The following is a 20,677-nucleotide window of genomic DNA, read 5'->3' as shown; positions in this document are numbered from 1 at the left end:
CCCTAACCCTAACCCTAACCCTAACCCTAACCCTAACCCTAACCCTAACCCTAACCCTAACCCTAACCCTAACCCTAACCCTAACCCTTGTAACCCTGGCCGTGTCCTGTATTGCCCCTGCTGATCACTTGCAAAGCTTCCTGGAGTGATCCTTGATAGCGGCTATCCGTCCCTTGAGAAGCTAGCTCAAGTTTGGCCCAAGCCAGGCTTGCATTGCCAAAGTTGTGAATTTGGCAATGACCCATGCCTCTTGAGCAAACCCATAACAATTTGTAGCCAGTCACAAAGCAGTCCTTGTTGGAATCCCAGCAAACGCCTTTGTCTGAGTCCTCTTTGTTAACCAGACAAATCTCCTCCACAGCTATGATCCTGTTGGAGTTGTCTTCCTCTTCTTTGTTGTTGGCGTAGGTGATGCCGCAGATCATTGGGTAGCTGTTCTTCCCCTTGGTTGGCGGTTCAGGGAAGTCAATGGCGCCAAGATGATGCAACAAATTGAGAAGTTGGTAGACTTTTTGGGTGTAGATCCAGTCCTGCTCCCTTTTGTTGATCTGGGTTCTTGATCACGCCAACTGCCTCCCCAATCACATCTTTGAGGACCTTCTGCTTGCTCGGAGATTTGGCGTTGGCAGCTGAACCTTGCCTGGTCTTCTTCTTTGGCGTTACAGCTGCCAGACTGCTGTTGTTGGGTGCTCCTCTTTTCTCTGTCATGAGTCTGCAAGACTCAAAGCTCAATATTCATGTGCAGGACTCAAGGCTCAACAATGTTAACAACATTTTGGAGATGCACAATTTTGTCTCCAAACAAGCTCCACATCCGGTTTTGAGCTCGGCAAGCGCTTTCTTCCTTTCCTTCTCAACTTTGCCTCGCGCTCGAAGCTATTGTCGCCGATCAGCAGTCAAGATGGCGCCAAAACGCATGCCAAAGGTGACGAGTCTGCCGTCGTCGTCGTCAAACGGCGGGACCGCCTCGTCAAGCCGGGGTCGCAATGCTAACCCATTCGGACCGGTCGACCCGAACAGCTACAATGACTACGACGAAGCCATGCAAGATGGTGTCGAGCTCGAGGAGAAGGGCGAGCGCTTCCAGTTCGGTCCGAAAGCACAGCGCTTCTACATTCAGGCGGGTACGCTATATGCTCGGGCAGTCTCGCTCGCTGGCAATTTCGTCGAGAGGAGAGCCGATGCGCTCTACAACGCCTCGAGGATACACTTTTTGCTTGCTACGCAGTTCGCTTTGCCGCCAGAGAACCTGAAGTCGTTGGTCGAAGCCATCACGTCGTCGCAAGAAGCCACGGGGCTAGCGCCACCACTTCCCGTCGACGGCTCGTTGCCGAATCCGTTCAAGCTAGACACGATGACGCAGCTCGCAACATCGACGCAGACTCTCGCCGAGGCGGTTCAGGAGCTGGGCTGGCCACAGGGACTGGAATCCTCACGTTCGATCGCACAGGGACCGCAGGGCTCAATATCATCGACATTGCTGTGGCAGCAGGCGATGACGATCTTCCAACAGGTAGCAGACGGGCAGCACGTCATTCTTCAAGATCAAAAGACCACAGAGAACGCCGCCGAGCCGCCGGTCGAGTCGTCAACAGAGGCAGCGGGCACGGACGCGGACGAAGACGACATGCAGAGCGTCAACGGCGGAGACGATGTATACGGCTACACTTCATCGCTGGTCACACCTGCATCGCTGATGGAGACGCTCCTGTCATTGCTGGCGTGTTTGACGTCGATGATCGAAGCCGCTTCTGCGGCGGGCGATGTATTGACTTTCAACACCGCCGTGGACCAGGTAGTCGCAAGAGCGCAGGCGGTGGTCACTGATGCCGGCTCAACAGCCTCTCTTCCATCAACGAGCAACGACGCTGCGCAAGCATCGTCGGAGGTCGCAGCGAGATGGCAAGAAGTCGAGCGGTCTGCTTTCTTAGCACGCGTGGCCAGCCTCAGCAAGGCATTCGAACTGGGCTCGACACCTTCGCAGATAAGCAGCGAAGTGGAATCTACAATGCAGCTGGCCAACGATTGGTCCTCCCGGCTGATCGCGTCGCCCTCCGCCACCAAGCCGAGCAGCGGTCGAAAGGACGCAGAAGTGGCTACGCTCTGCGACGTTGGCGAGGCTTGCCAGAATCTGTGTCGCCTCTCGCTCCGCCTCGAACCAGCCGAGGCAGGCGTCGCCGCTATCTGGGCGCTCGCCACTTCGAGCAGTAAACTCTTCTCACAAGCCCTCGCCGCTCTCGACACCTCTGCTGCAGGCGGTGGCTCCGTAGCCGTACTCGGCCAGGCCAACACCTCGACGCCCACATCTCGCGCCCGATGTCGGATTCTGCTAGCACTCTCCAGCCTGTCGATCTTCCGCTCGCACCCAGGTTTCGAGGCTGCAGGTATTGCGGGGGCGAAAGGTACTCGAGGCAAGCTCGTCGACAATGCGAGGCTGTACGCTCGCAAGGCCGTGACAGAGATTGGACTTGGGTGGATTCTTCGACCTGCTCCGGCGAGCGCATCGAGATCAGCGGCGCTCCCTCCACCCGGTGGCTGGGAGAGCCTGTCGCTCGAGGCAGAGGCTGTATTCCATCTGCTCCGCGCATTGCTGGTCCGGGCAAATGTCTGTGCCGCGACTGCGGACGCCAAAGCGAGCGCTGAGATGGCGACCGAACTGCACAGCCTGGTTCAGCACATCAAGCAGCTACGACAAAGACCAATTCAAATCGGAGCGACGGCCGGCACCACGTCGGCGCAGCTCGCAGATTGGCTATTCGCACAGGGAGCCAAATCGTTCGTTGATGGCGTCGTCGATGACAACGGGCGCAACATCGTTCAGGAGGAGATTGCGTGGTGGGAGAAGCTGTTCTCAGATCAGCTTGCCTCGTGAATGCGAACAAAATCTGACCAGTCAAGCGAAGCGAGGCGTCCGAGACGAGTGAACAGTGAGAAAGGAAATTGGCCGTGAAGTGCTGGTGGTACATGAGTGCGAGAACAAAGAAGGAAAGGCGAAGATGAAATCAGGTGAAGAGCTTGTTGACCGAGGTCTCGGACGAGGCCTGGGCGCGGAGGACCTTTGCAATGGCGAGCTCGAAGTCTTCGTGCGAGACGTGTTGACGACGCTCTCTCAACGCGTACATGCCGGCTTCGGTGCAGATACCTCGCACCTCGGCACCCGAACATTGGCCCATCTTTTCGGCCAGCGCACGGAGGTTGATGCCTCGTTGCAACGACATCTTTCGGCTGTGGATGCGGAGGATCGAGACACGAGCCTCGGGGCCCGGAGGAGGGAATTCGATCTTGCGGTCGATACGACCAGGACGCAGGAGAGCCGAGTCGAGGATGTCAATACGGTTGGTGGCCATGATGACCTTGATGTTCTTGGTGCCCTCGAAACCGTCGAGCTGGTTGAGAAGCTCGAGCATGGTACGCTGCACCTCCGAGTCACCACCGCCGGAACCACTCTCGCCACGGGACGAACCAATGCTGTCGATCTCGTCCATGAAGATGATGGAAGGCGCGTGCTCTCGCGCCATGACGAAGAGCTCTCGGACCATACGCGAGCCTTCGCCGATGTACTTTTGCACGAGTTCGGAACCAGAGACACGAATGAAGCGACAGTCGGTGTGGTGGGCTACCGCTCGCGCAAGCAGCGTCTTGCCGGTACCAGGAGGACCGTAGAGCAGAACACCCTTGGGCTGCGCGATACCAAGCGATTCGAAGAGCTCTGGGTGCTTGACGGGCAGCTCAATAACCTCTTTGATCTCCTTAATCTGACGGTCAAGACCACCGACCATCTCGTAGGTGGAATCTGGAACCTTCTCGACCATCATAAGCGAGACAAGAGGGTCGATCTTGTTGGGGAGCACTTTGTGAAGGGTGTAGGAATCGGAGCGGAGGGCAACGCGCAGTGTCGGTGTGAGGGTGGAGATGTCGATGTCGGAGGCGATGTCGACCACATACTTGCCCTCAGGCTGTACCTTGACGAGCACCTTCTTCTTGCCCATCACCTTGACAACCTCGCCGACGTACGAGCCTGGCTCCTGAAGAAGCTGGAGCTCCTCGCGAAGAAGTCGGACACGGGCATTGAGAGCATTTCTTTGCGCTTCGAGACGACGCAGGTTCTGAGTCTTTTGGTTGATGAGGATCTCGTACGATCGAATCTTGGACTGGTAGAAGGACTGGATGCCGAGAGCATTTGCGGAAGCTGCGGCGCCTCCAATGTTGGCGAGCGAAGCGCCTGATGCGTGGCCGGTTGCCGACTCGGCCGCGTGTGTTGTGACTGCTGCAGACATGATGGGTCGCCGTTGGCTGGATGAAGCGGGGAATGTCTTTCGTAGTGTCGATGAGCTGACTCCTTTGAAGCCGTCTCCTAAGCGACTCTAGATGGGACGAATTGAAATGCGTACGACGGAACGGTAGCTGGTGTCGAAGGTCGAGGACGAAGCTGCTGTCGATTTCAGCGCTAGCGCTACTCCGAGTGAGCTGTTGATGGATGACGGATGCTGAGAAGCGAGGTGAGAGCGAGAGCTTGGATCTGATGATGACGGTGAGGAGATGGTGTCTGAGATTGAGGCCTATGCTCTGTGTTGCTCCACTTCGCAGTCGACGCGCCACCTCAAGGAGCCAAAGCGAGGGTTCGATCACCTTTATTTTCGCCGAAGCCTAGCCAGGTCTCGGTGTAACACGGCGCAGAATTGTTTAGCGGTCGCCACATCTGCTAGATCGACTCAGCTCCCGATCTTCAACCTTGGCGACAAGTCCTGGATGAACATGTCACGCTTCGTGGAGCGTCTTGCGCAACTGTGTTCAGCCCATAATTCACTGTCAGTCGTAGCTACTGAGTTGTCGCAGTCCATAGAGGGATCTGTCGACCTGCTTGACTCGAGGCTGAGCAGCCAATGGAAGAGCTCGCAAATGTCAGGGCAAAGCGGTGTCGAGGGTTTTGCCGGACTTAGAGAAAAACCCGGCAGCAGAGCGCTTTGCGACAGGCGGGTGATTTGGACTCAGTCAGCTCAGCACAAATTTCCAAAGGTGGAGCATCCGACAGCCACCGACACGCCCGACCTGAAGGATCGGCGTCATTTTGCGATTCCGCCTGAAACAACACCGGAGAATCTCCTCTTCACCTTCAACTATCATCACCACCCTTCTCAACCACATTCGCTCTTATATTCACCTTGCGCACGCTCGCTTGCCAATCAAGCAGCCTGCATCACCCACGAGCATGTCTATACAAGCCGCCTCGTCATCGTCGATGGTCGCGGCATCGCGGAATGTGGCGATGCTACCATTCTTATACCCTGCCGCTGCGAGAGGTAGCGCCTTGTCTATCTCCGCTCGCGCACTGCCACCTCGTCAGCTAGCGTCCACCGGCACCAGCGTATCGCTGCGAGCGTCGTCTTCGCGTCAGGTCATCGACTCAAGGCCAACGGCCTCTCGTCCAAGATGGCTGTCCACATCGACTCACCGTCTGTCTCCGACATCCTCATCCAAAGCGCAGTCTCAGACGCCTTCCTCTAGCACGTCCACATCTTCCTCCGCCTCTTTTAACCCGGCATTTGCTCCGAAGTCTAGCAATGTCAGTCGCTCAGACTCGACCGAAACCGCAAGCGTGGACCCAGCGTGTGCGACACTGTCGCCGTCTTCACCAGCTTCGCCAAAGTCGCAGAAGGATCCTCGAGTAGCGGCAGTGTCCACCGGCAACGAGTCCGCACCAACTCCATCACCTGCTACACCCGCACCAAGTGCTGCTGATCCAGCACCATCGTCCAATCTCACTCCCTCGCAAGCAGCAGAGCTGGCTCAAGATCCCAAGGTAGCCGCCACCATGCCCGAAGCATCTTCCAACACCACTCCTGCACCCAAAAAGACCACTTCGGATCGAGGCACCAAGTTCCGCTCGCGCACGGCTGCGCTCAAGCTGACGCCCACCGCAGTACTCCGTCTGCGAGCATTGATGGAATCCGACTCAGGCCCGAAGCTCATCCGCGTCGGCGTTCGCAACAAGGGATGTGCGGGTATGAGCTACCACCTCGAGTACATTTCGCCCAAGGAAGCCGGTCGCTTCGACGAGAGGGTCAAGCAAGACGGTGTCGAGGTGTTGATCGACAGCAAGGCGCTCTTCAGCATCATCGGCAGCGAGATGGATTGGCAGGAGGACCGACTCAGCGCCAAGTTTGTCTTCAACAACCCGAACGTCAAGGAGGCGTGCGGCTGCGGAGAGTCGTTCCTTACATAAAGAGCGCAGGCCCTCAAAGCAGTGGTCGGGTTTAATCGTCAAGTTGGTATCCCCACTCACCTTCTCTATTCAGGACATTTCTTTGGTCATACTTGCTGTGGTTGTGTATGGAAAGATGAGTTGCGTGTGAGTGTGTCTAGAGTACAATATGGTGTGAAACTTGAATCGGAACAGAGCCTCCAGCGACAGGCCCTCCGACATCATGGCGAGGGTTGAGTCGGCTCTTCCTTTTGCTCCTCTTCGACCTTGTTTTCGGCTTTGTCCTTTTCGCCTTCGCTTGATTCGACGACGGTCTCGGGCTGCTCTGATTCGAGCTTCTCCAATTGTGCTCCCGTAGCCGCCGCATCGACAGCTCGAGAGGTCAGCAGACCGAGATCAAACTTCTTCGGGACCACTCCGAGTCGCCTAAACACGTTGGCCATCTTGGCTTCCGACGTGGAGAGGGCTTTCTTCGGAGCGGCTGGTGCACCTTCGCTTTGGGCGTCAGAGGGCAACGGCGTGTCATGTGGCAAGCCGCGAAGCAATGTGACCACCTTGCCGGTCGTAGGCGCGTCCGGATCGCCGCCGATACGTGCCACTCGCCCGGCAGAGTGGACGTACTGCACTGCATCGATGACGGAAGCGTATCCGACGAGAAACACGTGCGAGAGCGAGGGAATGTCGAGACCGCGAGAAGAAGTGGTCTGCAGCAAAAACAACTCTGGCGTGGCGGACGAAGCAGCCGAAGTCACGTCGGATGCAAGCCGAACAGTCACACCCAGCGCTTCGAGCGAGGCGCGCGTCTTGAGCAGACTCCATCGTGCCGGTATGAGCGCCAGTCCACGTTCAACTCCTTCCGAGGCAAAGCTGAAGGCGAGGGCCTCGATCAGCGTCTGGTCCATCTCGTGTTCTTGCGGTTCGTCCTCGGGCTTGATGATCATCAGATCGTCGTCGAGGCCGCTGCTTGATTCGGACCCTGTGGTGTGGATGGGACCTTCCTTCTTTCTGGCGAGCTTGGGCTCAAAGTTGCGCAGCGGCACCGATGACAGCTGCTTGGACAGCGGCGCTTCGTCTACGACGATACACGTGTGCTCGATCGAGGAGGGCATTGTGGATGGCTTTTGCTCCAGCGACGTTTCGATCAACGACTCGGCTCGAGAGCGTTCTTTCGCTCCGAACAGCCCTCGAATGCCTTGATCGACCATGCTCTTGCCGCTGAGGCCGGTGAGATCGATCCATCGACCAACTTGCAGAGCAAACGTCATGCCGCCGTCCTTAGCTCCGGTTCGTAGCCAGCCCGTCCGAGCTCCAAAGAAGTGGCGCATCACCGAGTTCGCTGTAGCACTGGTCGCCACTAGCTGCAAGGGATGAACGCCGGGCCCCCGTGGTTTCGGAAGCGTCAGTCCAGTGTTTGGGTCGGTAGCGTTGGCTGACGAGCGTTCAGCAGCTTGGTAGACGTTTCGACGAACATGCTCCGGTGGCCTGCGCTCGTCTCTCTTCTTGCCTGGCCTGTTCTCCAAGCCAGCAGAGAGATGCTTCTCACCGCCAGAGAACGTTGCCCTTCGCTTCATAATGTCGTTGAGAACAAGCAATCCGGGTGCCTTGTGAACCTCGTGCTTCCAGCGTTGCTTGTGTGATGGAAAGCGCCCTGGAAGTTGCAGCACCGCATCGGCTTCGTCCAACACCAGCGTCTTCAACGTATCAAGGCCGAGCAGCGTCGAGCCCGCAGACATGTCCAGAATGTCCTTGATGCGTCCAGGCGTGCCGATGAGGATGTGTGGCGGGGTCTTCTTGAGTCGTTTCAGCTCTTCCTCTGGTGTGAGCGCTTCGTTTCCACGGACCAGGCACTGGATGACCGGATCCAGCGAGGGCAAAGTTGATGTCGGAAACAGAGAGCGGGCCCACCGCATGTACTGATGAGCGAGCTCGTTGCTCGGCACCATGATGATGGAGGCGATACCTGTCTGTGGCTTTCTCCGCCGGCTCTGCGAGGATTCGGTGTCTTGAGGTGTGGGCTCTCGAAACACAATGCGTGGCTTGCTGAGCAGCGCCAAGAGAATACCGAATGACTTTCCTGTGCCTGTATGAGCGCGGAGGATGACATCGGTCGGAGAGAGGATCGCCGGTATAAGCGCGGACTGTGCTGGCGTTGGTTGTCGGATGTTGGGATGTGTGGCGACGATCTGGCGACTAATGTTGGCGTTCAGACCCAGTCTTTGGAACTTGTCCTGCACGCCTTTGGCATTTGGAGCCGTCTCCGACGTTGTGTCTAATGCCGGATCTTCGAGCTCCGTCGAGTCTGCCTCCGTTATCGATGCACCCCCGGTTGTCGAATAGCATCGATGCCTGTCCGTGCGTCGAATCTCGATGGGCTCCCGTAGCCTGGCGGTAGAGCTGCTCTGGCCGGTGAGCGACGATCCTTCGCGTGATGAGAAAGATTGTGAATATGATCTGTGAGAGCAGCCAGGGATCGAGTGCGTCAAGGATCGACGGCTCGAGGAGGCAGCAAGGTGACCATGAGGGGTCGCTGTACGCTTGCAGACCTGTACCTCGACATGCCTCGAGGCACTGCCTACGGCACGCAGCATCTTGAGCCCGGACCGGATCGAGTGCTATGAGTCGCTTTGCGTCCTTCGATCGAGCAGCGACAGCACTGAGTCGATGTCGTCAATGATGGTAGGATGAATGTGAGGACCAAAGAAGCTTGCAACTGAGCTTCATCAAGAAGGACCGGCAGCTGCACGAATTTTGAGAAAAAGCTTCTAGCTGGACCCTCGCAAAGAAAAAGTGGAGCTAGCTCGGATCTCGGCGCTGATCATATCGCGCCCCGATATACGTTTGTATGCTGCAGCCGACAGAGCTCTGGTGAGGCAAAGCTTCGGCACAATCACAGACACTCAGCTTTCTCTGCGAGTAGCGTGTCGGTAGCCGATCTCTAAGTGTGTCTATTGCAAGGGTATATGTGTGAGGTGCGAATCGTGTCGCGTTCTGCTATGCTTGGGAACCTTGATCAGGCATCCACTTTGGGAACCAAGGATGCTCGAAGACCCATTCTGTCAGCGCTTTGCCTTTTGAGCCTTTCAATGGGGCTCGGTCGTCACTTGCACCGTTCTTCAAGGATTCCGAGTCTGCCACTTGCTCCAGCACCTCTCGATTGTGGTGCGCTGTTGTGAAAAGAGATGCGACAAAGTCGTTGAAGCCCTGCTCTCCGAGATTGGAACCTTTCTCTTCGGTCAAGGTACCTGCAAGATGTTGCAGATGCAAAATGGCTTCATCCAGCCTTTCTTTCGCAACCATCAGCAGCTTCAGCGGGGCCGTGGCATGCAGCTCGGAGCTGAAACTGAGATAGTCTTGCCAGAGCGTTTCGCAGGGATCGTCCTGGTCCGAAGCCTCTCGATCGTTGGCTCGGGCAGCATTCGTGCGCATCCACTTGGTCCGACTCGCAAACACGGCTGCTGCGAGCTCGAGACCATCTGGGTCTTCCTTACGGCTTGATGACCATTGAACGGGCTGATCATTCTTCTTGCCGTTCGTGAGACCGCCCTGCTGGACGGAAAGTTGCATTAGGAAAGTCGTTCCAATGGACAGCTGCTCCAACGCCTGCGCGAGAAGGATCTGACGCGATAGATACAGAATCGTCGAGGAGGATCCTCGAGGTCTCTTGTCCGGTGCAGCCTGTTCGAGCCAGCTGGAGAGCTCGTCTCGAAGATCGGTGCAGACCATCTTCTGCTCGACTTGAATGCGACTGGCAAGCCACCACATGCTCTCGCTGTCCGTGCCGCTGCTGTATAGGTCGAGTTCAAAGCCGGAAAGCGTAATCTGCGTCATAATCTCGAGCGATACGTGCTGCGTGGCCGCAAAGAGCGAGTCGGGGATGTATCGCTCGCCTGGCGCGAGGCATTCCTCAAGACGACGTCCGATGTCGCTGGCTTCCTCCGAGATGTTGACCCACTCGCGATACAGCCTCGAGGCCAGCGTGCGCTTGCATCGCGATCGATTCTGTGAAAGTGTCGTCAGATACTGAACAAGCTGACCGGAGATCCTCTGTTGAAAGTAGTGGATACGCTGGCCAAGCGGAGGAGGCGCGTTCCACATGGTCTGCGAGCCGCCCTCGACACTGTTGCGACCGATCCTCGAGGCACGGCGTAGAAGGAGTGGATCGATGAGTGCAATCTCTTGAAAGAAGGCTTCGGCAATCCATTCGAGGGGAAGACGACTGGCAATCATGTTACGGTCGCAAATTGCAGTCTGCATCAACGACCGCACATAGGGAGTCGCAGACAGCGGCTGTGATGACTGGTAGTCGATGGCGCGGTGGGTGAAGAAGATCTTCCAAGAAAGGAAACCAGGACGCTGCAAGACACGGACGACGTCCTGGAGCTCGTCGAGGATGCCGTTGAGGATGCGCCAGGTGTGCTCGGCGCTAGGCAGTGATATCGGTCTCAATGCCTGGCACCAGGCGAGACGCCGATTGTAGGCCGGATCAAAAGCAGCTATGGCTGCACTCGACGGTGCCGCGTTCCGATTTGGAGGCTGCAGAGATATGAGTTTCGACTCTCTGCCGTTCATGTTGTCGTCCAAACAGGGCCTTGATGGAGAAGCATCGGTCGGAATGAGCGGTGTGTCCGATGCCGGATTCAAAAGTGACCAGCTGCGGCGAGCAAACTTGGTGTGCATCACGACATCGATAGGGGCTGCCTCGGCTGGACTTTGGAGTAGTCTCGCCGCGTAAAGCATCTGCTTCCGAAAGCTGAGTCTGGTCCTGAGCGATTCGATGTAATCCGAGGGCAAGACCGCTTGCTGCGACTGTACCCACTCCAAGGCATCGTCAAGTTCTGCGACGACGCAGCCGGTATCGGTGGTCTCAAGCAGACTGAGGCCATTCTTGTCCGACGAGTAGTCCTCGCCGTCGTGGAAATGCTGTTTCGACGTGAGCTCTGACCAGGCGACATCGATCGCCTTGACGGTGCCGAGGATAAACGCCCTCAGCACCTTGTAGACGAGCTGCGGAGGTGTTCGATCGGGCACAAAGGAGTTTGCAGACGAATTGCCGGCTTCGGGGTCGCTTGTTGTATTCATTTGCTCCGAGTTGTCATTTGGAGGCTGGAAGCGCGGATGCTTGTGCGAGAGGCTCTTGATGGCATGGAAATAGAGGCAGGTATAGAGCGTCTGTGATAACGCCGAGCCTTGATGCCAGGCTGCTTCGCATGCTAAAAGTCGGTCCATGATCCAGAGCGCATCAGGTACAGTGAGTGGCTTGAATGCGTCAAAGTCATCTGTCGAAGAAGTCACCATTGAGCCGTCCAAGCGGTCCGATTCCGGCAGCTCTGTGGCTGGCAATTGCATGCCCGAGTCCATCCTGGCGTCCATGATCTTGACGGCGGCCATCGAGTCCATCAGAGTGAAGTCAGGCACTGCGACCATCTGGCCATCTCGCAGCTGCGAGCACGCCGATAAGAGCTGCGCTGTAGCATCTCGGTAGCCTGGTCGAGGAGGCATCGCGACCATGCTCTGGGTCGATGACGTATTGTCCTCGGGGAGGTGCACCTGTCGCTGAACGTCTGGACCTTGCAGCCTTGACGCAGAGTGCGTATCATCGACCGGGCCGCTAGGCGTCAGCGGAGGCGGATTCGAAGTCATGCTATTGGCATAGCGTCGACAGGAAACCAACCAGCTAGGTCATCGAGCTGACTCGCATACAGCCAAGATGGTAGAGCTCGAGAAGAAGCTCTTCAGGGTCTCATGTGTTGGAAGATCTGAGCTGAGTCTCGTGGCCCTCGAAAGCCGAGTGCGGGTGGATGGTTTTTCCGGCTCCACGATGTGAGATTCAGGCTGTCTCACTGCCTGAAAATCAATTTTTCACTTCTGTTATGCCGACACGACAGACCTTCTCACATCGGTCCGTGGTGCCCTAGCTGGCCAACCAACGACGCATTGCTCAGCCGCTCCCCGTCCTTTGAGCAGCTCAGAGGCGTCTGTTCTGCAGAGCAGGCGTCGGCCGGCTGCACGCCTAGAGAAAAGAAGTCAGGGTCGACCAAGTTGCCGTGCTGCCTTTGGAGTGAGAGGTGCGAGTCGAGTTCGCCGGTCGCCTATGGCAGCCTCGGCTATGCACTCCGGCGCTGCACGGCAGACCTGTGAGTGATGATCGAAGCGAGGAGCCCCGCAAAACTCGTGGATCCATGCAAAGAGATTGCCGGAGCTGTACCGCCAGCATGTAATGCCGCTCAATGCTACGACAAGCCTGCTGACGCCCACCTGCGAGGCTGTACTGCGGTGTCGTCCATCGACGTCGTTCGTTCGTCTCTGAGCTGTCATCTCGCCTGACCGGTGGGTGGTGAAGAAAGAAGGACCCCCTTTGCCTTCGAGCGTTTTCCTGACGAAGCAATCAAGAAGGCGAAGGGAGATCTGCGAGGCCAACTGAAAGCAAGCGAGCTTCTTGCCTCGACGAAGCTCGCTTAGTGGTCGATTCTCGGTCAATACTTTTGGTGGTCTTCGTGCTATGGGGGGGAACACAAGCTCGAGCTCGAATCTTAGCTCGATTCTTCCTGCCTCGTTTTGAGATCACCGGTCGGTCTCCCTCCACGCTCTTCGCACCCACTTTGCTCGAGAAGAGAAGATCTCCGAATCCAGGCTGCTCCGAGACACCGCCCCTGCACACCCGACCAATCTCGAGGGTTCGCTGTGATGTGGCACAGAGCAAGCTCCTCGGACCCTGTCCCCCACCCTGGAGCTCGGCAGAAGCTTCCATCTCCTCGTTGAGCCTCAGTCGCCGGGCTGTGCGCAGCAGGTTCTTTCCTGCGTGTGAGATGTACGGATGCCAAGACTTCCATGTCGATTGCCGCTCCGTTGCGACTCCGCCTTGTCGCTGCCGCCTCCGCAGAGCTCGCCCGCCGGAGCGCCGCCGCTGTCAGGAAGAGTCCTTTCTCCAATGCCGCAGACGCCGTGAGACCACGTTCTGCTACTACAAAGCTTTGAGATTGCCGCTGCTTCCGTATGGTCAGCCCTGGGGGGACGCAGAAGCCTTAAGTACCCCTCCGCCCGACTACTTATCTGTCTTGGACTCCCTTTATGTTCTCCCAGGACCTTTCTCTCCCCGCACCACCTCCTGCCAACGAATCAAGATGAAGTCGCTCAGTCTGTCCTGGGTTACCATGGCCCTCGCCACGAGCATCTTCTCCATCTCTTCGGTCAGCGCGGCTCCCGCCGCCACCACCTCGAATGCCAATGCAGCCTCTACCTCGCCCGCAGTCACGTATAACGTCGCTGGCAAGCCTTCACGAGTCTCTCACTTCGGCCTCGGCGCTTTCATCGAGACCAACATCAACTCGGGCACCGATGGTGGTCTCTACGCCGAGATTATTCGCAATCGCGCTTTCCAGGACAATGTCAACAACCAGGCTAACCAGAACGACGCTCTTGGAAAAGGCTCTCTTCTCCACTGGTCCGGCACCAGCCAATCCACCAAGCTTTCGCTCTCGCCGGACAACGCCTTGTCCTCTGCGCTCCCTCAGTCGGCTGTTGTCAGCGGAGACCGGAACCAGTCGTGCGGGATCGCTAACCCTGGCTGGTACGGCATCAGTGTCACAACCCAGCCTCATCAGCTCAGCTTCTACGCTCGATCACCTACAGGCCAAGCCACGACAGTGCCCGTCAAGATCGGGCTCTACTCGAATGACTACTCCAAGACCTACACGGAACAGACCATGCCACTCAAGCTCACAGGTGAGTGGCAAAAATTCGAGACCACCTTGACGCCGTCTCAGGCCTCGAGCAACAACAACAACGTCTTTGCCATCAAGACCACGGGTGCCTGCCGAGACGGCTTCCAGGTCAATCTCGTCTCGCTTCTGCCTCCTACGTACGAGGGCACCGTTGCTCGTCAGGATCTCGCGCAGGCGCTCGCCGACATCAAGCCCGTCTACGTTCGTCTGCCCGGTGGCAATGATCTTGAGGGTAACAACATCCCCTCGTGGTTCAACTGGACCAACGCCGTCGGCGACCTCAAGAACCGACCTGGCCGTACTCCTACTTGGACGAGCGGCTGGAACACTGAGGGGCTTGGTCTCATGGAGCTGATGGATCTCGCTGAGAAGTGGGGTGCTCAAGCTGTCCTCGGCATCTATGCTGGCTACTCGCTCAACGGCGAGGCCGTACCCAAGAGCCAGCTCGGTCCGTACATCCAGTCGGCGCTCAACCAGCTCCACTTCCTCCTGGACACTTCCGGTAGCTGGGCTGAGCTGCGAAGCTCGTATGGCCGTTCCGAGCCCTACAAGTTCGACCAGATCGAGATCGGAAACGAGGACTGGCTCGGTGCTGCTATCAACACGTACGGTGCTTACCGATGGGCCGCCTTCCGTGATGCCATCGCCAAGGAGTTCCCCCAGCTCACTCTCATCGCTTCGACGCTCAAGAACGGAGTAGAGGGAGCCAAGGCGGTGGACGACCACATGTACTCTACGCCGAACCAGCTGTTCGAGTTCACCGAAGGCATGGACAGCACCTCCCGCGATGTTCCTATCTGGGAACTCGAGATTGCTGTCATCAACTCCGGTCTCACCAACGATACTGACATCTACAGCGGGCCTGGTCGCTTGCAACACCCCACTTTGATCGGTGCTCTGGCTGAAGCTGCGTTTCTGGCTGGCGCGGAGCGCAACGGTGACATCTTCTACAGCGCTGCTTACGCTCCCATCTTCCAGAATGAGGGACCGAACGCCACGCAGTGGACTCCAGACATGTTGAGCTTCAACGCAGGTCAGATGGTCAAGTCCACCTCGTACTACATCCAGTACGCCTGGGGCAACTACCCGATCAAGCAGATCCACGATGCAAGCCCTTCGACACCGACCAATTCGTCGCACATCTACCACTCGTTCGGCTCGAACAGTCAAGGTGCCTTGGTGGCTAAGCTGGTCAATGCCAACGCGGAACAGCGAACGGTTAAGGTGCAAGTTGGGAATGGAAGCAAGTTGTCCTCTAGTGGCGCCACGAGCTGGCAAATGCAGGGCAAGAACCCTCAGCAGGCCAACACGCTCAGCAACCCTAACGCTATTGTTCCGCAGTCCAGTAGTAGTGGCTTGCCAAAAGGTGCTTCGCTCGGCTCAGACGGTTCGTTGACGATGACGCTTCCCCCGTACTCGGCCACGGTCGTGACTCTGCCGCTTGCTTAGGCGTTGTACCTAGCAAAATATCATGTTCAGAATGGATACGTTCAATCACACCCTGAAGCAGCGTGCGAGAGCCGCTACGGTGTTACAGTATTTGTCCATGACTGATGCGTTCGCCTGATCAAGGTCAGACAAAGCGCATCAAAATGGAACGAGACGCCCGAAGGCTCGTTCGTCCAAGCCCACCTTGACCGATGGTCGATCTCGCTGAATATCTTTCGGATCGATACCAGGCTGAGATCAGATCAGCAGCCCGACGTACGAGAATGGACAGACTGATTCAAGTCGAGTTTCCGTAGGTTCTCGTCCAGCGGAAAGGAGCAGTGTATCCGATATGAAGACGGCAGCCCCTCGCCTGATCTCATGATGACCTCTCTGTCCGCCTCTTCCATAATTTGACGGCTGACGTGCCTACGACCCTCGATTTCATGCACGTCAAACAAGGGCGAAAGGGAAAAGGGTGAAATACGAGAGATCCAAGCCGCCTTCCTTCTTTTCGTTTGCAAAGTGGTTCGATTTTGTCCGTGGGTCGATTCTGTCGAGCTTCGACCGATATGGTGTGTACGACTCTCTCCGAGACTGCAGATAGCAGCTCGAGCAGTAAGCGAGCTCGTTGAAGAGATCGGTCAAGTCGGATCTCCGTAACGAGTCCGAACAGCAATGGGCGGAATGCGCTCTGGTGGAGCGAGTGCGAGCGGCGCTTCGATGGTGAGAGTATGCGCATGGACGGGCGCCACAGAGCTGACCCGCGAGACTCAGGCTGTCATTCAAGCTCATTCAAGCTGAGACAGGGAGTGCATGCTCGCTGTCTGCCTGTTGCACGGACCGGATGCCAAAGCGGCCAGCGGCAAGTACATGTTGTTAGTGCATGCGCAGCCGTACAAGGCCTTCATGGCCAAGCGACTCGAATGCCCTTAGAAGGGTCGCCTTGAGGCGTGCTTCCGGTAGTCGACCGTCCGTCTGTCAACCGCTATCCTGGCTCAGGCGATCTCGACCGCCTTCTCGGTCTCTCGACGTGGACGCGCCAGCAAACAAAGTCATGCATCAGCCATGCAAGCTCGCTCAGGTTTCTGTATGGCTTGCGCCTCGGATGAGATCCTTGCCGAGCCCGTGCTCGAACTCGCTCTGGCGCTCGGTCCCATGTGCAGGCTGTCCCTTGTGGCTGGACCGTCGACAGCGATTCGAAGGCGGGATCTTCTATTTAATCGGCCCCTTTTTTTTCTTATGTTTTATTCGTTTCGTTTGACAGGCCACAAAACGTCGTCTGTTTCAGGACCAACAATGGGCCCATCCTCCTTCCACTTCATCGGCCCTTACTCACCACCCGACGTCGTTCCATGCGTCTTAGCGATCGCTTTTTCGCGACTTCATCGCGACTTCGAGATGCGGCACGACCGTTCGTTGCCGGAATGAGATCAAGCTCTGTGCGCACATGCAAGGAACCCGGTTTGGGGACCGTCCTCAGCCGCAAAATACAGGTGAACACAAAAGCACGGATCTGTTCCATTGCTCTGGAGTAGATACATATGGCTGCGGCTCGCTTGCAGTCACATGTCGAAGCTCGCCTGCAAGCGAGATTGCGACTCTGGTACATGACCCCCGTCCTTGCCGAGATTGCTCGACCACTCTCCAGACCTCCTCGTGGGCGCATACACTCTGCCACGGTGGATCGGAGCTCCTTCTTACGTTTGTTGAGCCGCATCTTGCCTTCCTGCACGTCTGAAGGGATGCTGTCGCCTCATAGATAAGCGAGGACTTCCTCGTATCCTCTTTCCGAACCGGTGCCTCACACCTTGACAACCATACCAGCTTGCTCCTCAACCGTCTTTTCCGACTTGCCTCTCTACACTCCTTGATAGACTCCTCGTCACTGTCGTTAGCACTAGCAGTGGCTCACCCCGCTCTTTTGGCATCCTGGAGTACGTTGTCTTACGACTTACGCCTGCGCAAAGCATTCAGAATCGCAGGAAGGATCACCACTACCTAGCCACGTCGACACTCCACATTGGCCAGGACTTACCAGCGCTTGACACCATCGCAGTAGCATCTGCAAACAGCACCCGCGCATACACAGACAAGGAGGATGATCACGCCTCCATGGAAGCTGGACGACTTTGCATGGGAGCATATCGCGCGTCTACCCGACGATGAAAAGGAATACGGCTTGGCGACATTTCAGCATTACTACTACAACTCGTACAAAGTTCCATGCGTCGCTACGTGAGTCCGAGTCGACCCACCCAGGATTTGGCGGGGCGAATTTGACAATGGCCGCTGACTTGCCATGTACTCGTCAACCTTTCCGGCCTTCACAGATTTCTCATATGGGCATGCTTCCTTACACTCGGCCTAGCCTCGGGGTTGAGCGCATTCATCCAGCACTTCTTCCCTCATCAACATCATGTGATAACACGAAGGGCAGGTTGGTGGAGGGTCAACGTCTCAGAGCATCCGCTCGTCTCTGAAAAGCATTCACAAGCCGTCGCTTGCGGCAAAGGGAGCTTTGCCTGGTTGACCGTTCACCTCCCGCTTCGCCTCGAAGCCGCACTTTTGGTCGTCATGCTGGCCCTCAATGTCGTCCCGCTCTGCACATTCTACTCGCTCTACGTCGGACACAATACCTACTTTGTCGGCACAGACTCGGTCAGTCGCCGTTCGCAGGTCCTTCGCCATGTCGCCAACAGATGCGCCACGCTGGGGATAGGGCAGCTGCCCATGTTGATCTTGCTGGCGAGTAAGAGGACACCCGTGGCGCTGCTCAGCCAGCTATCGATGAGCGCGATGATGCTGTTCCATAGGTGGATCGCCCGGATGTGCTATCTGCACATCATCATTCACATTCTATGCAACGCGCTCATCTTTCACTTCAGCATCGGCTTTGCCGAGAGTCTGAAGCAGCCGCCAGTGCAAGTGGGGACTGTCGCCACCGTGATGCTTTTTGGACTGGTGTTCCTGTCACTCAGGACACTCCGCAAGAATCACTACGAGGTATTCGTGTTCCTCCATATCAGCATGGCCCTGACTATGCTGGTCTGCATCTATCTTCACATCAAGCTCCTGCACCAAGGCAGAGTAGGTACACGAATGGCGGACCCGGGCTGTGCTTGAACCTCACTCGGGCACGTCGCTGACCTGACAGTGTTGTTTTTGCTTCCCTTCATTTTGCAGCTCGGACTGCAGATGTTCGTCATCGAGCTGACCGCCGGCTTTTGGGCTTTCGACCGGGCGATCCGACTCGTGGGTCGAGTCGTCATGTCAATCTCCTGGCGATACGCCGATGGAGCGGGCACCACTCGCAAAGCCGAGTTGACATCGTATGGCGATGGTGCGTACATTCGTGTGAGAATCCAAGTTCCGCTCTCGCGACTTCGTCTTCCTCCCAGCGCGACGACCTCTCTGACCGGGTCTTGGATCGACCTCGAAGACGAGAGCAAGGGGCGCGGCGGTCGCAGAGTGAACTCTCCATCCAATGCCTCACTGCTGGACTTCGCTCGGATCGGTGCCGGTGATGATATCCGCATCTCTGTACCCCGTCTGCAGTGGGTGGGCGACCATCCGTTCTCGGTCTTTGCCGTGGGACGGTGCAAGAACGGACGGCGGGGAATGGGCTTCGTCGACCTCATTGTTCAGCGTCAGTCGGGTCTGACGCAGAAACTATCTGACCTGGCGGAAGAGCTCGGCACACCTGCGGCCCACTTTGACGGAAGTGCACGCGATGCGTATGCGCAATCTGCGACACATCAGAAGGGCAAGCGTGTCAGGGTGGTGGTCGACGGCCCGTTTGGTCGAAGCCCGTCCCTCGAGGGTGCACAACACGCCGTGTTGGTCGCGGGCGGTATCGCTATCACCTTTTGCTACCCGCTACTGGTCAAAGCGGCCAGAGGTGACTTCGGCAGCCTCGAGACGTGCAAGCTCGTTTGGATCGTGCGCAACGAAGCCATTCTGGATGTGCTCCGCGATAGTCTGCCCGAGCTGCTGGAGGAGATCAGCCTCCAAGGCAATCGTCGCTGCCAACTCTCGATCGACATCTACGTGACTTACAAAGCGAAACCTTCAAGCAACGAGTCATCGACAACTTTGGTGGGGTCAGCCAAGCAGAAGCTGCCCTCCAAACTCGCTCCGACCTGGCACTTGCCCATCTTCTTGCCACGGTCCCAGTCTTCGTCCTCTACCGACACGTTCGTGTGTGTGGAGCGCTCTCCGAGTACGAGATCTGTCGGTCAATCTCCATCCGAGGTCAAGCTGTGGCCTGGTATCAAGTACAAGCAAGAGAAGGAGCTCGATCTGGTGCCTGTCTTGACGAGAAGCCGCTCCCCTTCCAGACCCTCTCCAATTCAGCACAGTAAGGCTGTCGCTGCCGGTACGGGGATCGATGTAACGTTCTCGTTCGACAACAGGTACTCGCCAGTGGAGTCCAGCGAAGGAGGATCCGCCGCTCACAGGGACTCAACACATTGGTCCTGTAGCTTCTCTCCGTCGCGGAGGTCGTCGACAAGATCAGCGGACTCGGGTGACACGCCTTCGCAGACGGATTTGTCCACCCTGGTAGCACCCGAGCCGTCCTTCAGCTGGCGCGCAGGGCTCGCTGGTTCTGATCGAAGCAAGGAGAGTCTGGATCAGGCCCTCGTCTGCAAGCTCACACGAAGCGAGTTTCTGGATGCCAGCCCGGCCCCGCATTCTTGCGAGGTGACTTCGGATACTAGTGATCAGTTCGCAGAAGATCGCAGACGAGGCGGCCTATCCTGCCCGAGATCCGGTCAGCTGAGCGCGCATCCGCTCTGGACGCCTCAGAGTGCGACTCATCACCGATTCCACTCGCCTCAAGACGTTCTTGCGGAAACGGACGCAGCCGCTCTGATCGAGATTCGACGCTTCAGTGGTAGACCACGCTCAATGGCACTCGTCCATCAGCATATCACCGACCATGCAGACGGACAGTTCGCGGGAAGGACCGTCTTCGCGACATGTGGACCCGCTGCCATGTGCGACTCGGTCCGTGCCGAGGTCGTGTCGCTGCTGAAGCAAGGAAGGGATGTGTCACTGGTCGAGGACTGCTTCAACTGGTGACCGCGTATCGGATCGATCCCTTCCATACAAGTATATACAAGCTATTCATCCTCTATATGCTCATCGCAAAAGTTCCAGAATAGAGTTTCTTTCAAGCATTGCAGGCAGCAGCACCCATTGTCTGCTGCCGCTCCGTTGACTCCCGAAAGCCGGCTTGCGGGCAGCTTGATGTTGGCTTAGTTATCACGAGGTGACGGATCCGCCCACTACTGCCCTGAGGCCAAGGACGATGAGCCGATCG

General features: G+C 57.1%; 7 protein-coding genes across 7 annotated transcripts; 4 read left to right on the top strand and 3 right to left on the bottom strand.

Annotated features, from left to right (window-relative positions):
• Positions 1-901: 901 nt before the first annotated feature.
• On the top strand, positions 902-2,872 carry PSEUBRA_000648 (uncharacterized protein; the record flags this gene model as incomplete). The annotated part of the gene is made up of 1 exon (XM_016436234.1): positions 902-2,872. The coding sequence occupies one exon, from the start codon at positions 902-904 to the stop codon at positions 2,870-2,872; it is 1,971 nt and encodes a 656-aa protein (XP_016295221.1).
• Positions 2,873-3,002: 130 nt separating this feature from the next.
• PSEUBRA_000647 (ATPase, AAA-type, core) lies at positions 3,003-4,277 on the bottom strand (the record flags this gene model as incomplete). The annotated part of the gene is made up of 1 exon (XM_016436205.1): positions 3,003-4,277. The coding sequence occupies one exon, from the start codon at positions 4,275-4,277 to the stop codon at positions 3,003-3,005; it is 1,275 nt and encodes a 424-aa protein (XP_016295220.1).
• A 932-nt stretch (positions 4,278-5,209) lies between these two features.
• On the top strand, positions 5,210-6,223 carry PSEUBRA_000646 (FeS cluster biogenesis; the record flags this gene model as incomplete). The annotated part of the gene is made up of 1 exon (XM_016436238.2): positions 5,210-6,223. The coding sequence occupies one exon, from the start codon at positions 5,210-5,212 to the stop codon at positions 6,221-6,223; it is 1,014 nt and encodes a 337-aa protein (XP_016295219.2).
• A 200-nt stretch (positions 6,224-6,423) lies between these two features.
• Positions 6,424-8,790, bottom strand: PSEUBRA_000645 (DNA/RNA helicase, DEAD/DEAH box type, N-terminal; the record flags this gene model as incomplete). The annotated part of the gene is made up of 1 exon (XM_016436211.2): positions 6,424-8,790. The coding sequence occupies one exon, from the start codon at positions 8,788-8,790 to the stop codon at positions 6,424-6,426; it is 2,367 nt and encodes a 788-aa protein (XP_016295218.2).
• A 403-nt stretch (positions 8,791-9,193) lies between these two features.
• On the bottom strand, positions 9,194-11,842 carry PSEUBRA_000644 (NatC N(alpha)-terminal acetyltransferase, Mak10 subunit; the record flags this gene model as incomplete). The annotated part of the gene is made up of 1 exon (XM_059464434.1): positions 9,194-11,842. One exon carries the CDS (start codon positions 11,840-11,842, stop codon positions 9,194-9,196), a length of 2,649 nt encoding a protein of 882 aa, XP_059321012.1.
• A 1,481-nt stretch (positions 11,843-13,323) lies between these two features.
• On the top strand, positions 13,324-15,372 carry PSEUBRA_000643 (Alpha-L-arabinofuranosidase, C-terminal; the record flags this gene model as incomplete). The annotated part of the gene is made up of 1 exon (XM_016436218.1): positions 13,324-15,372. One exon carries the CDS (start codon positions 13,324-13,326, stop codon positions 15,370-15,372), a length of 2,049 nt encoding a protein of 682 aa, XP_016295216.1.
• A 2,080-nt stretch (positions 15,373-17,452) lies between these two features.
• PSEUBRA_000642 (FAD-binding 8) lies at positions 17,453-20,436 on the top strand (the record flags this gene model as incomplete). Its single annotated transcript, XM_016436231.2, has 3 exons — positions 17,453-17,589; positions 17,685-18,441; positions 18,538-20,436. 3 exons carry the CDS (start codon positions 17,453-17,455, stop codon positions 20,434-20,436), a joined length of 2,793 nt encoding a protein of 930 aa, XP_016295215.1.
• Positions 20,437-20,677: the final 241 nt, after the last annotated feature.

The sequence above is a fragment of the Kalmanozyma brasiliensis genome, assembly GCF_000497045.1.
Source record: "Kalmanozyma brasiliensis GHG001 unplaced genomic scaffold PSEUBRA_SCAF1, whole genome shotgun sequence".
Taxonomy (NCBI): Eukaryota; Fungi; Basidiomycota; class Ustilaginomycetes; order Ustilaginales; genus Kalmanozyma; species Kalmanozyma brasiliensis.
The sequence above is the reverse complement of the archived record's forward strand: the minus strand, read 5'-3'. Positions and strand labels throughout refer to the sequence as shown.